This window comes from Podarcis filfolensis (genome assembly GCF_964270895.1).
Source record: "Podarcis filfolensis genome assembly, chromosome: 11".
NCBI classification, from domain to species: Eukaryota; Metazoa; Chordata; class Lepidosauria; order Squamata; family Lacertidae; genus Podarcis; species Podarcis filfolensis.
Genome location: NC_139613.1, coordinates 55,398,777 through 55,414,368, shown reverse-complemented (window position 1 = coordinate 55,414,368; position 15,592 = coordinate 55,398,777). Strand labels below are relative to the sequence as shown.

At 46.1% G+C, this 15,592-nt stretch overlaps 1 protein-coding gene across 1 annotated transcript; it reads right to left on the bottom strand.

Annotated features, from left to right (window-relative positions):
- Positions 1 to 1,656: 1,656 nt before the first annotated feature.
- Positions 1,657 to 5,558, bottom strand: GAS1 (growth arrest specific 1). The gene has a single exon (XM_083577124.1). The coding sequence runs from the start codon at positions 4,753 to 4,755 to the stop codon at positions 3,754 to 3,756; it is 1,002 nt and encodes a 333-aa protein (XP_083433250.1). The 5' UTR covers positions 4,756 to 5,558; the 3' UTR covers positions 1,657 to 3,753.
- Between the last annotated feature and the right edge of the window lie 10,034 nt (positions 5,559 to 15,592).

Sequence of the window (15,592 nt, the reverse complement as noted above, 5' to 3'; positions counted from 1 at the left end):
GTCTTCTTGTTGGAGCAGTTAGTTATCGGTCCTTTCCTGTGTTTCTGTATTACTTACTCCTTCCTGGATCAGGAATGGACCCTAAACATATTTCCCCACTATCAGGGATGAGTTGGCATTGAATCAGATCCAGAAGAGGGGATAAAACACGATTAAAATATGCTTGACCACAATCCAGGGAGAACACCAGATTGCATCCTTAGAGGACTGCAAACTCAGTAGTTAAGGCATCCAATTCATTTCACTGTTCTTTGTTCTTCACATAAAAGTAACCATTTCAGTTTTAACAATAGGTTTATTCTACCATTCAAGTTAACCTCAGCAACAAATTTAGATCATACTTGCAGAATTGTTATATGGTATCTCAGCTTCCTTGGTGGTGGCTGTTTTTGAGGGGGGGAAACTCATAAGGTTTTGTGAACTGATGGGAAAATTGAACAAGTGATCTAGCGAAAATGGTGAAAGGCATGGTGGGAAGAACAGATCTTATATAAGGAAATGGACTGTTTTGCTAATTGCCTCTAAACAATTAGCAAGCCTGTTTTTTACCTTTGCTCTGGGTTTTAAAAAGCCAAGCAAGTTAACTAAGAAAAAATGACAGTCCTTGCTGATCTTCTCCCCTACCCAAAGTCAAGGTTTATTTGTTGTGGCTTTTAATCTTCTGACTTGTCTTCCAATCACAGCGTTGAAAAAGAAAAGTTTTAAACAAACAGAAGGGATACAAGATAAATAAACTCTTCTCTTTTTTTAAAAGCAAGTGCCTAGCTTGGCACAGTTCAAGCTCAATCCCCTGGAGGGAGGACTGAGCGCTCTCTTTTGTGTTAATGTTTAAAAGATTTCCAAATGCCGGAGTTTATTCCAACTGCAAACATTTCTATTTACAAGGTCAATTGTATCAGCACTCGAGACAGCTTAAGAGCGTAATTATTTATCTAAGGGCGTTTGAGTGTAGATCAGTAGCTCTGGCAGAAAACCAGCCATCAGCAGGCTGCAAAACAACTGCGCAGGCCAGTATCAGACAAGGGCTTGTCATTGTTGGTCACACATGCTTGTTTATGTCTGCCCTCTTCAGCGTGGAAGGTGAGCTGGTATGCAAAGTGCCCTCAATTCTGCATCAAATGCAAGCATTTGAAGGGCATGCCCCCTTAATGTGTTACTAGCACTCGTGGAATGTGACCTCCTTCAGTAATGAAGGACTGCAAGCAAGACTTGTGTACTAGCACAGGGCTTTCTATGAAACTGGCCTTCACTCCTTCAAAGAGGAAGCTGTGGCAACAGCACCACATTTCTGTGGAAAGACAAAAAGCATCAGTGGAATTGTCCTCCCCAACTTTAACTCTACCTCATTGTCCTACCAATGCAGCTCTAGATTTATAAATCTACCACTGGGAATGTTTTCAAAGGGGCACTGACTTCTTCCAAGTAATTATTCACTAAAATAGGGTAAGCCATTACCAACAGCTACATAAGTGATAGCTAGGATAACCTCCAGTTGCTCATATGCAAGAGAGTCTCACAGAATTCCATGGGCTTACTTCAGTGTAAGGTTTTTGAGGAATGCAACCATACATTAACTACTTGCATGTATGTTCCCATTGCCTCTAAGCTACCTCAAGAGCAGTGCAATGCCTAGAAAACAACTTCACCAGATATATATTCTTTAAAAATCTCTCTTTACTAATTTACACATAAAAATACACAAGCAATAGATACTTAAGACATGGGACCTTTTCGCACATTCTATAAAAATACAATGTTCAAGGCAGTTCAGAGAGGCATTTATACAATTCTACAAAGTTCATCAAGTCTCTCCAAACAATACAGATGTTAACTTCAAATCTATAAAATACACTGTACATTTGATCTAGCATTTTTCCATGGGAATTACTGTTGCTTGTATCCCTTTACATATCAAATGAGATCTGTACCTTTGCAACAAAAGAATAGCAGATGCATTTATCTTGCGATTGGGGTGCATTTAAATCTTTAATTTCTTAAAAAATAAATTATTCCCAAGTATACAATTTATAAATTTCTATATACATGCGAAAACGACTGGTAACAAATCCCAGTTTTAAATACATTTTATATAAGATTTACCAGAGGTCAGCCCCCTGATAGGATTAGAGGCAATATAACTTTTTGTGATGTTTGCAGATACAAGTTCTTGAATTTTAAAAGTGTCTTTTGAAGATGGCAGTGCAGAGCTCTTTTAAGACAATGGTTGCATTGTTCGATGTAGCCAACAAATCAGCATATTTTTTTCCTACTAGGTTGAGGCAAGAGAAAATTGCTGATGAATGTATTGCATTGCATTGCAATTCTGAGTGGTGCAAGGGCCACTTTGAACATTATGGGGTAGGGGATTCCTTGTAGGAGAAAGCACGGAAACAATGTGTGAAGTTCATACACACACCTATTTTACTGGAAAACCACAACTATAGCTTCCCAGCATACATGCACCATGAAAAAGAAAGCATGTGCAATCCTCACGCGTGACAAAAAACTACATGGGGCTTCCATACCTTAACACAGAATGAAGTCCCTATCCCTAATGTTCAAAACAACCCTGAGATAAGGTGTTGGAAAACCCTCACATATACTCGTCTCCTCCACTCAAGCACACACCCAGTTAACAGGAATCGAAGTTTGCATCTTCTTTTAGGCATCATGATGAATGCTGTGAATGGGAGGAGAGAAAGGACTCCATTTCAAGATGCTGGCTAGCTCTAGGGAAGAAGCTTAACTCTTACCTTCATGTCTACAGCTTGGGGGGGGGGGAGTGGAGAGCCAACATTTGCTATTTGCAAGTTGGTTTCGTGGTGTGATGAACCACGCTACACATTTATTGTGAATTCATTTTCTTGCTTCTAAGTAGCAACCACTTGCATAGTGCAGTGAGGGGTGAATCACGCCTTTCCCCTGACATGGCTGTATGCAGGGGCAAAGTGTGTGGGGGGAGGGGAACAAACCATTATACACACTACTGCTACTTACTTTCCTGCATGCACAGGGGAAAGATTAGGAAGCTGCAACTGGTAGTGATTTGTACACAGGGAAGAAAGGACTGCACAATCTTTGTATGTGACAGGCATATTCAGGTTGCTTCATACAGTCCCACAGGGGGAAAAATGCCAGGAGTCAAACATCTGTAAGGCTGCAGTCCTAAGCAAACTTATTTGGACATGCACGGAACGCTTGGAACCAAAAGTAACAAATACCACAATTCTGGGGTCTGATGTACAAACAGTGGCTAAACGTTTGCAAAAAAAGGATTCAATGGCCCTTTCCCTTTCAAATATAATTTTAGAAGTGGGAGGGGGAGAATGCCCAGATATAGAGAGATGAGGACAGAAGGAAGGAGTGACCACAGCGCAAAGAAACCATAACATCCAGCCCAGCATCTGTTCCAACTAGTCAGGCAAGGCAACAGGGCCCAGTGAGGACACGGCGGGGATCCCCATCAAAACCAAAGGCATACTGGAGGTGCAGAATAAGGCACACCGCTTGAATACAAGGCTCGGGGGGGGGGAAGAGAAGAGAGGCCCCTCTGCCTGGGGCGAGTTCAGAGTCCCCGGTCTCTGCGGGGCCGCTGCTCGGAGTGAGGCTCTCCTTTCTCCGTGCCCAAGCCCCGTCCTCCCGGAGCCAGGAGACGAGCCAGGGCCCTGGGGCGAGCGCAGGCTCCTTCCCTCCCTCTCCTCGACCCGGCCCGGCCTCCTCGAGCGCCCCTCACGAGCGCCGGGCTGGAAATGGCTACGAGAGCAGCAGCAGCAGCAGCAAAATGGAGGCCGTGGCACCAAGCGTCCAGGGAGCCGCGCGCGCCGGGCAGCCGTCCTTGGGCTTCCTGGGCGAGGCGGCTTCCGAGCCGGCTCCGGCCACGGCCGCCACGTCGTCCAGGTCGTCCCTTCCGCGCGGCGCCAGCTCTTCGTCGTACTCCTCTTCCCAGTAGTCGTCCATGGCGCCGTCGGAGGCGCCGCTGCTGCCGGGCCCCACGGCGTCGGCGCCGAAGCAGAGGCGCGCCATGTTCTCCTTGACGGACTCGCAGATGGGCCGCTCCAGGCCGTCGCACACGCAGTCGTTGAGCAGCAGCGCCTTGGGCACGGCCAGCATGTCCTCGATGACGGCGCGGCAGTCCTCGGTGCAGCGCACGCCGTTGAAGACCTTCCCGCAGTAGGTCATGTAGCGGCCCAGCGCCGCGCTGCAGCGGCTGTCCCAGTCGCAGCGCCGACGCGCCTCCGTGCAGCCGATCACGCCGCCCGCCCCGACGCCGCCGCCGCCCGCTCCGCCTCCTCCTCCTCCGCCTCCGCTGGTCCGAGGCAGGCACGGCTCGATGGCGCGCTTGGTGGCGCGGCAGTTCTCGTCCTGGTCGCAATCGCAGTCCTCCAGCGCCGGGCCCCGCCTGGTGTGGTTGAGCTGGATGAGCGCCGAGATGCAGTGGCTCGGGCACCGCCGCCTACTGGACGGCGAGGCAGCCGCCGCCGCAGCAGCGCCCGCGCCGTCCCCCGCGGCCATCAGCACCGGCGCGCACGCCTCGGCGTACTGGTTGTACGCGTAGCTGCAGTCGGGCTCCTCCTGGCACTGCAGCATCGCCTGCCAGCAGATCAAGCGCCGGCCGTCAGCCCCCGGCGGAGGGGCAGCGGCGACCAGCAACAGCAGCAGCAGCCCCACGGCGCCGGGCAGCGGGAGCAGCGCCGCCCGCCAGCGCCGCCCGCCTGCTGCTGCTGCTGCTCCTCCTCCTGGCCGGGCTGCCACCATCGCGGCCGGCGGCAGGACAATCGCGGGCGGGAGGCGGACGACGAGGGCGAGCGGGAGGCGGTGGGAAAGTTGGCCGAAGTCCTGCGCGGTGTGGGCATGAGGGTCCCGCTCATCAATCCATCCGCGCGGCGCTCCCGCTCGGCCTGCGATCCGTCCGTCGGCGGAGAAGCGGCGCCTTTTCTTGCCGCCGCCGCCGCGCGCAGCAGCAGCAGCCTCCGCCCCCTCCTCCCGGGCTGGCGAGGCCGCGAGGCGGTCAGTGGAGCCGGGGGCTGCGGGGCCGGGGGCTCCCTGCTGAGCTCATGCCGCCGCCGCCGCCTCCTCGCTCCCGCCGATCTTCTTTCTTCGCTCTCAGCGCTCGGCGGGCAGCATCGCCGTGCATGCCAGGTCGCAGGGGCAGCCGCCGTCGCCGGGCGCCCGGTGCGCGCCGCGAGCCTCCTTCCCCGCCCGGCGAGCGGGAGGCTGCACAAGAAAGAGCCGCCCGGCTCGCTCTCTCGCCCTCGCGCTTCCTCACTCCGGGATGCGGCTGCTGCTGCTGCCGCCGCCGAGCCCCGCGAGCCGTTTCTCTCCGGCGGATCCTTCTGCGGAGCTGTTTTCTTTCGCGAGGCTTTAAATACAAAAGTGCCCTCCAAGCTGCCGCCGCCGCCGCCGCAGCAGCAGCGTGCTCTGATCAGCCCTCATTATGCATGCATGGAAAAGCAAACAAACAAAAAAAAATTAGCAACGCTTCTTCTCCTTTTACACATCCCCCCCTCCGCCCGAGCTCCCTGGCTGGCTCGCTCTTTCTCCTTTTCTCCACTTTTTCTTTCCCCCTCCCGTTGCTCGGCCCCTTTTCCTCGCTTTGCGACTTGCTATTGGTCCGGGCTGTTGTTGAAACTCCCCCCCTCCTTTCTTTTACGATCTGCTGGAGAAAGAGGGAGGGTGCGGGGCGGGGGGCTAGTGGGCAGCTCACATTCAAAGCTTGAAAGGAAAGGCTTAAAGAGATTGACAGCAGCCCCCGAGGAGCCCCTCCTCCCATTTAGGAGGCTTCTCCAGGCAGCTTAACTTGCAGCGCTCTCAAAGCAGAAAGCAGAAACTTTGCAGTTGTTTGCAGCGGGCAGAAAGGGCTGCTGCTCGATTGACGGTTTTGTTTTGTTGCGCTGGCGGGTTTTTTAGGCAGAACGTGGCTCTGAAAAGTTTCTCCGTGTGGTGGAACCTTGAACCGAACTGAAGGGTTAAAAGGTTCTTCATCATAAATAGGTACACACTTGTTTATTTATACTGGAGAGCTTCCGAAAAGGTGGATCAGTGGCTTCCCTGTGAGTTGCTTGGTTGGGAACTTGGAGACAGAAGTGAGTCCTCAAAGGATCAGGGATCACACTCTTAAATCCTCTTGACAGGGAGGGAACCTTTCCCTCAAACTTTCACTTAAGACAAGATCCTGGAATTCCACAACCAGAGCATCTGTGGGAGAACCCTTGCCTTCTGCTCCAACTCATTCAAAACACAAATTTGCATTAAAGTTAAGCTTTTGCATATGAATTCCATGGGATGAAGCACATGGATTTAGAGGCAGGGACAGAAGAAGGGATTCCACATGTAGATTAACTTGAAACATGTTAAACATTTGTAACCAGGATAACTGTAAAGTTTTGAAAGTGTCTTTCTTAGGGTGAAAAACAGTAACAATTCCTTGAAATCTGTGACAGTGCTGAGAAGGAAATAAACCCAGCCACTCATGTCTCTTGCTTGGCATTCGTTGCCACCTAGAAAAGTCAAAGGAAAAAAATTAACCTAAGGGATTAAAAACTTTGGCATCAAGAGTGTCCTGCACACAGCCACAGTTGTTTTGTTTTTAGTTTAGTGCTACCTTAGTTTCAGAGTTTCACAGTCATTTGACCACCAGGGGCATCAGTGTCTACGGCCTGTCAAAGACGGACAATTCTTTCTCTAGGAGACTGTGGCTCCATCTGTCATAAAAATCAAGACTAAAGCTATTTTCCAGAACCAAAAGGAGCTTGGATTTGTGAGATAAATGTTGTCTTAAAATCTCACATTATTATGGAAGTGCCCAACAATTAGGAGTCAATCTGACAATCTTTTTCGAAGCATTTCCCAGCAAGCATGTGGTTCTGCATCTGTTTTTACACTCAGGAGATGATTCACAGTTTAGAAACTTAAGACTCTGGTCTCTTTCACACAAATTCCCTCTTGTGTAGGAAATAGTGTAAAACTTACACAACTATCTCCCTTGTTTATATGCTGCAGCACATAATTACATTGCACATATGAATATAGTTGTGCCATCCTTACACACGATGATGGATGTGTGGTGTTCCTTTACATTTATATCTTGCTCTTCCTCCAATGACTTCAGAAGGCACACATGGTTCTGCCCCTCCCCATTTTATCACCACAACAACCCTGTGAGGTAGGTTAGGATGAAAGATAGTGACTGGTCCAAGGCCACCCAGCCATCTCTTTGGCTAGTGGGGGCGGCCAGGCATTGAACCAGCTTCTTTGTGTCCCAAGTCCAGCATTCTTAACTTGCCATTCCACACTTGCTTTGGATTCCCATCATTATTCCTCAGACTCAAGGTGAGTTTTGTGGTTTGGTGGGGCTTTTAAATCAGGTCTCCTCAGTTCCAACCCAACACACCAACCACAACACCAGTGGTCCCCAGACTTTTTACTTCCATGGACCTCTTGAAAATCCCTAATGATCTTGGTCGACCACTTAATGACTTTTCTGCCTGATGTAGCAAATGCACTGTGCTAGATGCTGTTTGATCTATCTGCTGTGCCAGTCATTTACCATAGATTTGAAAAGGACTTGGATCTTTGCAATTGTCCTTCACAGGATGGAAGCTAGGAGATGATCTGTGCATGCATGTTAATCACTTGATGGCTGCAATGTCAAGTAGTGTATGAATGGATGGGCCTGGCTTTGAGCAAAAGTGCCTTCCCTACACCATTTCTGGGCAGAAAAGCTGAGAATACTCCAGACAGCTGGGAATTCTCTAACAGACTAAACTGCTTCTGGCGCAATGAGACACCGTGACGGGTGCCAGAGCGTACGGAAATGCCATTTACCTTCCCACCGCAGTGGTACCTGTTTAACTACTTCTGCTGGTATGCTTTCGAACTGCTAGGTTGGCAGGAGCTGGGAGCTCACCCCACCACAGCAATTCAAACTGCTGACCTTCAGCAAGCCCAAAAGGCTCAGTGGTTTAGACAACAGCGTCACCCGCGTCCCAACTGACTAATGAAGGCCAGCATCTAGGGACCCAGTGCAGCCTCTGAGATTTATATATCTCATACTTCTGTAGAGTGTGAGACTCCAGCAGGTGAGTGGGTATCTTCAAAACACATTTCTACTCTGCTTGGTTGTCCTCTTTCAGAGGTAGGTGTCTATGTATGTGGATATGCTGCCATCACTGTTCAGAAAGGAAGGTTTATTTTCTCCTTGAAGATGAAAATACAAATTCCAGAGAGCAGCATATAAATGCTTATACAAACGGTCTTTAAAGCGCTTCCCAGTCTGTGGGTCTTTTGTCTTCCTAATATATCATATTTGCTTGCTTGGCTGCCTCCTTAAAAATGGGATTGTTATTTATATGAAATGTAAGTATTACGGAGGGTATTTACCCCATGTATGGTAAACATAGAGATATTGCTCAATTCTTTACTGGATCACTGCTTTATAAACCCTTTCCCAATATAAACTGCAAACAGGACCACACATGTTGCTAAAACAAAGCTACAAACAGAAGAGGAGTCAAATACCCCTTTATTTTTGACTTTACTAACTGTAAGGGTAATTGTTAAGCCAGGGGAGGCAAACCTGTGGCCTTCTGGAAGATATTGGACTCCAGCGCCCCTCAGCCTCAAGGATGATAGGGTTTCTAGTTCAGCAAAATTTGGAGGTTCACAGGTTCCCCAACACCGTGTTAAACAAATACATGGATATCTGTTAATCCATCTACATGGGAGATTTTGCATAACCAAAGAGAAGTGTTAGCCACACACACATTGTTTATATGTACCAGACATTGCAGATAGCATTATTATGGGAGTTATTTCTTTGTGTTCGCAGACAGCTTTGTATATGCAGACAGCTGTTGGATTGTTTTATGCTGTTCTCTAGATCAAGCTTCCTTTTGTGGCTGCCAGCGCCACATTGAAAATCTAGAAGTGCTAAAATAAAAAATAACAATCTAGAAGTGCTGAACTTCCCAGGATGCTGCAGGTAAGTTAACCCAAGCTGGACTCATCTTTAGGTGGGTTTCATGGCTGCCACCAAAGCCAAGCACCACACCACCTTCCTTCAGGCTTGATGTGCTATCATTGTCCTGTTGACTTGTTGAATTTCCTTGTCACCCACTCTACCCTTGGCTCCTGCTTGTGGGTGGGGAAATTCAAAGCATGGGGTTTAGAATAACCAAATGTTGGACATGAGGGCAAGAAAATCTAATAGGCACCACCCCATCCCAACTAGATGGCAGGTGTGAAAGAAAGCAGTTGGAGATGTGGTTGTTGTCCCCCCGCTGTGGTGCTCTTGAAAAGTTCTTATGTGATGGTTTGTCTTTTTGGAAGGATTAGTTGATTTTTATCTTTGTTTTCGGCTGCTGTGAGTGTCTTCCCTCATGGAAAGACTGGACAGAAGTATTATAAGAAATGTTGGGTTGGGTCAAGACTTGAGTTAGATCATCACTTGCTAATCGCAAACCATATACAGGGCAGTAGGGCTGGGTGTGGCTTCAAGACTGAAGAGAGGAGGAGATAAACCCCACCTGCTCCTCCTAAGTCCTGGCATACAGCCATGGCGGAGACCCAAAAGTGGTTTTTTGCTCTTCCTATGGTCTCTTTTGAGGCCAGGCGGTGAAGTCATAAAATAGTGAACATTTGGCTCCTGAAACAAATAATTCTGTGCCTGTGCCACAAGATTAGGATGGTCATGTCCTCTACAGAAGACTGTCCTCTATTTACAGGGCTATCAAAGGGCAGTCCTGTGTTTGAAGGCGGCCTTTATTTGAAGGGCTGTCTGGTCCAAGTCTGGTTGAAAGATAAAAATCCATAAGAAAGGAAAACAGAGACCTTGAAGTTGCCCATCTTCAGCACCAGGGCAGCAGACCAAGTGGGCATGCAGCTCTCCTGATCACTTTCTTCCCCACTATGGTGATGTGTATATATTTGCATTTAAACAGATACATTAGCATATATACACGTTATACAAATTGGTGACCCCCCCTTTTGGCAATTCAAAAGTGGCCATCCTAAGCATGATGTTTTAAATATGTAGAACAAACATAACTACAATGGTTTTACGCTTGCAGAAGCTTTGACTGCTTCATAACTCTGTTTTAAAAGGATTTCTGCTTTAGATTTCTTTTTTAACAAATATTATAGTAGAGAGAGTAATCTCAAACTGCTCCACCATGAAAGAGACACCTAGATTCTGTTTAGGTTCTCAAAGAGCAAAGTCCAGGGCCTTGACTTGTACACAGCAAATACACAAGTTTAAGGGAAACTGTCATAAAGAGATTTAGACAGCCCACAGCAAATTACTGTCTAGATAACACTTAATCTGTTTATAGATGGCCATGTAAATCAGTGTTCCCCAACCTTGGGCTCCAGCTGTTTTTGGACTACAACTCCCATCATCCCTCGCTAGCAAGACCAGTGGTCAAGGATGATGGGAATTGTAGTCCAAAAACAGCTGGAGGCCCAAGGTTGGGGAACACTGATGTAAATGACCACATTTTTTGTGGTATTATTGGATAGGTTTTCTGAGCAGCACCTTTTGTAACATTTGCATCAGGGTGCTCCCTTACCTGCGTAGACAATGAGCAGAGAAATGTTTCCTGGTTTGGCTGAGGTTTGGTAATTGCTTGCTATTAAAAAGCCAAAATGTCTGGGAAGAAACTGTGGTGGAAGGAAGGCTTGCGGGGCTTGGCACTCCCTGCAGGAAGGTGGGTATGAGCTTGGCACATAAATAAATCTTTCACTGGGTAACATTTCAAGTGGTTGGAAGGCTTGTCAGGGAAGCATGTAAGGTTCTGGCTTGGAGAGGAATTCTAAGAGGAATTCCCTGGAGGGTCTGTTCCGTCCCTCCCGCGGAGCTTTGAAAGAAGCTACACACTTGAAATGGTTTTGCACAGTTGGACACACAAATCTAATAACAGGAGCATAACCTCTGGAGAGTATCTTCCAGGAATCAAGCCCTATTTTCCCCACCCCAGAGTCAACTGAGTCAAGTTCCTCTGCAGGTTTAGCTGTGAACAGAATCACACGATAGTTCTTTTTGAACTTGGGACCCTTTTTAAAAAAATGCCTATTTCCAGTTTTATCAGCTTTAGTTTTTTTATGAAATGATAATCATCAGAAAACATACACTGCAGCTGTTAGAATATGACAAGATCTCATATTCTGTATAATCTCTCAGACATCAGAAGAGAAAAGCTTTCCAGTCATAAGACGTTGCCATTTTTTTGCAGAAGTGAAGAGATTGATAACCATTCCTAAACCTGAGTTACCCATGTTAGTCTGTAAGTATTCAAGCACCAGTTTTCTGGAAGAGAATTATTTATCTATCAATTGCACAATATTATCTATGCTTTAGTTCATATGCTTGCCTATACCATGATGTATGTAAGAAGGCTGATTGCTGAAGAATGGATGCTTTTGAATTCTGGTGCTGGAGGAGACTCTTGAGAGTCCCATGGACTGCAAGAAGATCAAACGTATCCATTCTGAAGGAAATCAGCCCTGAGTGCTCACTGGAAGGACAGATCCTCAAGCTGAGGCTCCAGTACTTTGGCCACCTCATGAGAAGAGAAGACTCCCTGGAAAAGACCCTGATGTTGGGAAAGATGGAGGGCACAAGAAGAAGGGGATGACAGAGGACAAGATGGTGGGACAGTGTTCTCGAAGCTACAAACATGAGTCTGACCAAACTGCGGGAGGCAGTGGAAGACAGGAGTGCCTGGCGTGCTCTGGTCCATGGGGTCACGAAGAGTCGGACACGACTAAACGACTAAACAACAACAACATGTAAGATTAAGTGTGAACCGGGCACTGCATACAAACATTAGATTACACTTCACAGTCTGTTTTCCATCTCCTCTGCCATGATTGGGCCAGTTTGAACAAATGTCTGGAAGTAAGAAAGATCCAGCCCAATCCCATGACTGCTCAATTCCGCCATGCTCCATGCAAACTTGGACACTTAATGGAAGATCTCCCCCTTCCTTAGGCTGAACACCTTAGCTGATTTCCACTAGTCTGGATTAGGCCACCGATTTCCACCTGATGGTTTTGAAGGTTTTCACCATGCCACGCCTGCAAGCCTTTTCAATATGCTTGTGTTTCTAATGCTATTGTTTTGTTTGTTGGATTTTTTTTTGGGGGGGGAGAGATCTTGAGGCACCTTTAACTGTAGTTGTGGAACAGGGCAATAAATAACCACAAGGTGATTTTCTTTAAAGAGCACGGTAAGAAATTTTTGCCAAGGTTTGATTTCACCACAGATCTACAACATACTCTCAGGTTTTCAAAATGCTGCTGATGGATAAAAGTGTTATTCCGCTCATTAAGGAGGGCAAGGAAGCCGTGAAACTGTATTGATATGAACAAATCAGCCATGTATACAATGCTTTATAAGAGCAAGAGTTACCTGAAATGTAGCTGAGCAGTGCACATTTTGTTCGGATGCCTGTGAATGGTTTAAATATACCCCTTGTAAAATGCTTCGGCTCCAGAGCCAAAGGGCACTGCATTGAAAAGGATATGCTGTCCTCCAAGGTGAAATACTCTGAATGGTTGTTTGCTTCATAAAATCATGCCTAAAGCAATACCGTCTTTAGCCTGTTATATATATTGCATTTCATGAGTTGACTCTCAAATTGAATTCACTGCCATCATTTTGTACCAGAGAACATCTTGAAAAAATCAGGCTGCAAATAATGACTGGTTTTTTAAAGGTCAAAAGAAATTGAAGAAAGAGTGAGAGAAGGGAGAAAGGGAAAGAAAACTCAGAAAAGAACATCTTTGGGGAGGGGGAAATCTTCAGGAAGCTGTGAATATTTATTTACTGATATCATCTTTAGAGCCCGAGGGTATTTCCAGGCACAGGCTGCTACAGTTTTCAATAATAGTAATAATAATAATAATAATAATAAAGTTTTCAAAACTGGGTTTCATATCTTATATTTCATACAAAACAGCCTGAGTTCTTTATCTTTTGTGAAACTTTGGGATTTTTGACCTTCATTATTTTAAGAATGGCAGAGGGATAACCATTGCATAACTTCACACATACATACACATAATTGTACCATTCTAGGAAGTAGAATAGATGCCACCTGGCCAAGTCAATAAAGGTTGGGTGAGAGGAGCTGTTTATCAAGCTACCTGTAAATTCTCTAGGGCCTCAGATTGTTAAGTGGTTCCTAATTTTCATTTTCAATTTATCTCAGAATAAAGAGACACATTGTCAATACTTTCCAATATTCTGCAAGAAAATCACCTGTTTCCTTTGGAGCTGATCAGGAGTGACATTAGAGTGATTTAAACATGCCAGGGAGAGGGAGAGGGAGGAGTTACACAAGCTTCAGGTGTTTCTGCAGGAATCTCGAAAACTCTGGAAAAAGGAACCCTCCCATGCTAAATTTACAGGCCCAGCTTAATGGAAAGAGGCTGCCATAAAAGGTAGATTGGACATGGAAGGTTATGGCGCTCACTCCAGTTCAATTCAGTTCACTTTATTTGGGGGAAACTGTTAATCGCAAACAATTATTCGGCAGCAGTGCCTCCAGTCTTAGACAGGTCTGTGCTTGTGTGGTTTTGTTCATGCTATCCTGCAATTGCCTTGTAGTGTTTGCTCCTTGGTATGATCCCATTCCCATATTTGTACGCATCTTCTTTTTCACGGGTGGCGCTGTGGTCTTAACCAGTGAGCCTAGGGCTTGCCAATCAGATGGTCGGCGGTTCGAATCCCTGCAACGGGGTGAGCTCCCGTTGCTCGGTCCCACCTCCTGCCAACCTAGCACTTCTCAAGTGCAAGTAGATAAATAGGTACCACTCCGGCAGGAAGGTAAATGGCATTTCCATGCGCTGCTCTGGTTCTCCAGAAGCAGCTTAGTCATGCTGGCCACATGACCTGGAAAAACTGTCTGCGGACAAATGGCGGCTCCCTCGGCCAGTAAAGCGAGATGAGTGCTGTAACCCCAGAGTTGTTCATGACTGGACTTAACTGTCAGGGGTCCTTTACCTTTACCTTTTAATGCAGGAGTTAAAATGTTTGACTAGGATTGGGAAAATCCAGGTTCAAATCCAGATGTAGTCATGAAGTCCACTGGATGACCTTGGGTCACTCACTGTCTTTCAGCCTAACCTACCTCTCAGGGTTGTTGGGCAGATGGAAATGGTGCGGGAGAGAGCCATATGAGACTATTCAAGTTCCATGGAGAAAATGCTGGATAAAAACGAATAATATTTGTGATGGTGACTGTCCTTCTGGATATTGGCTGGGGCGAATTTGACTGTCGGTGCAGTCAGTCTCACACAAGAGCCATCCTCACAAAAGGAAAAGGAAAAGAAATGAAAAACCACAGACAAAGAGACTTGGTGCACTCATATCAAACTATGGGAAGACTCCTGTGGTTAATGGAATATTTGTCTTCATATAATTTGTTTAGCAATAAAATAAAAGTCGCATACAAATTGAAATTATTCCCCACTGGCAGAGTCATTTGCAGCAGGGAGGTCATTCTGATTTCTGTATAGGTTTCTTGCTTATGATTTTTCTTCAAGTGCACTTGCAGAATTTACAGCCTTGACTAGAGTAAAAAAAGTTAATTAAAAATAACAAAAAAATGTGTTTTCTGTGTTAGATTGCTCTGCTTCGATCCAGCATGCACACACAGGCAGGCAGCAGAGTCTCTGCTACATATATCTGTAATGATGGCAGTGGAAATTACGAAAGGGATGACCTTTCCCAACCTCCCTACTTTTTAAAAAAGCAGCAAAGTTTTCACTAAGTGCTCATATTAGATGAAGAAACCTGGGCGTTGTCGACTTCTGGTGCTATAAAGTTGGGCTTGGCTGCAACATTCCAATTCCCTTTGCAGACTTGGCAGATAAAATAACAGCGTAATTTGTGATTCTTGAAAACAAATTAATGAAAGCAGTAACAATTTATAATCTGTCTTTCAAACAGAGGAGACTGAGGCGCAGATGGGTTGAGATAAAATGTTCCTAATGCTGGTCTGGTGCTTATGGTGTCTGGTTCTGTTTCCTGATTCATCAGTCACCGCCCCAAAGAACTCAGAAAGATTTCACATGTGACACCTAAAAGTATTCTTGACCTCCCCCACATGTGCATGAGCGAAAAACAGAAATCTAGTTGCAAAAAAATAAATAAAATGGTTTGAGATTGATAGAATCCATACAAGCCAGGCTACATACTACTTGGAAGCAAGTCCCATTGAACTCACTGGCTGAGTGGACATGCATAGGATCGCACTGTTAGTCTCATTTCCAAAATTTGAATGAAAAGAAAACTTAGATTTCCTGTGTGCAGAACCTTGGTTTCCAAAGACACATTTTATTTGAGGGGTGTGTGTGTGTTTGTTTGTTTGTTTGTTTGTTTGTTTGTTTGTTTGGTTAAATAGCGTATGTCTGGTCCTGGTAATGGGTTCAACTAACAAATAGCAGACCCATTTAGATTCTATTTTGGCCATTATTTAGATCTGCGTTGGTACAAAATAACTGCTCCATCCAACACTTCACCAGTGCATAAGCTCTGGATTCTTGCATTATGCAGCTTGTGAGCTATGCAAACCATTTCAATAAAAAATCA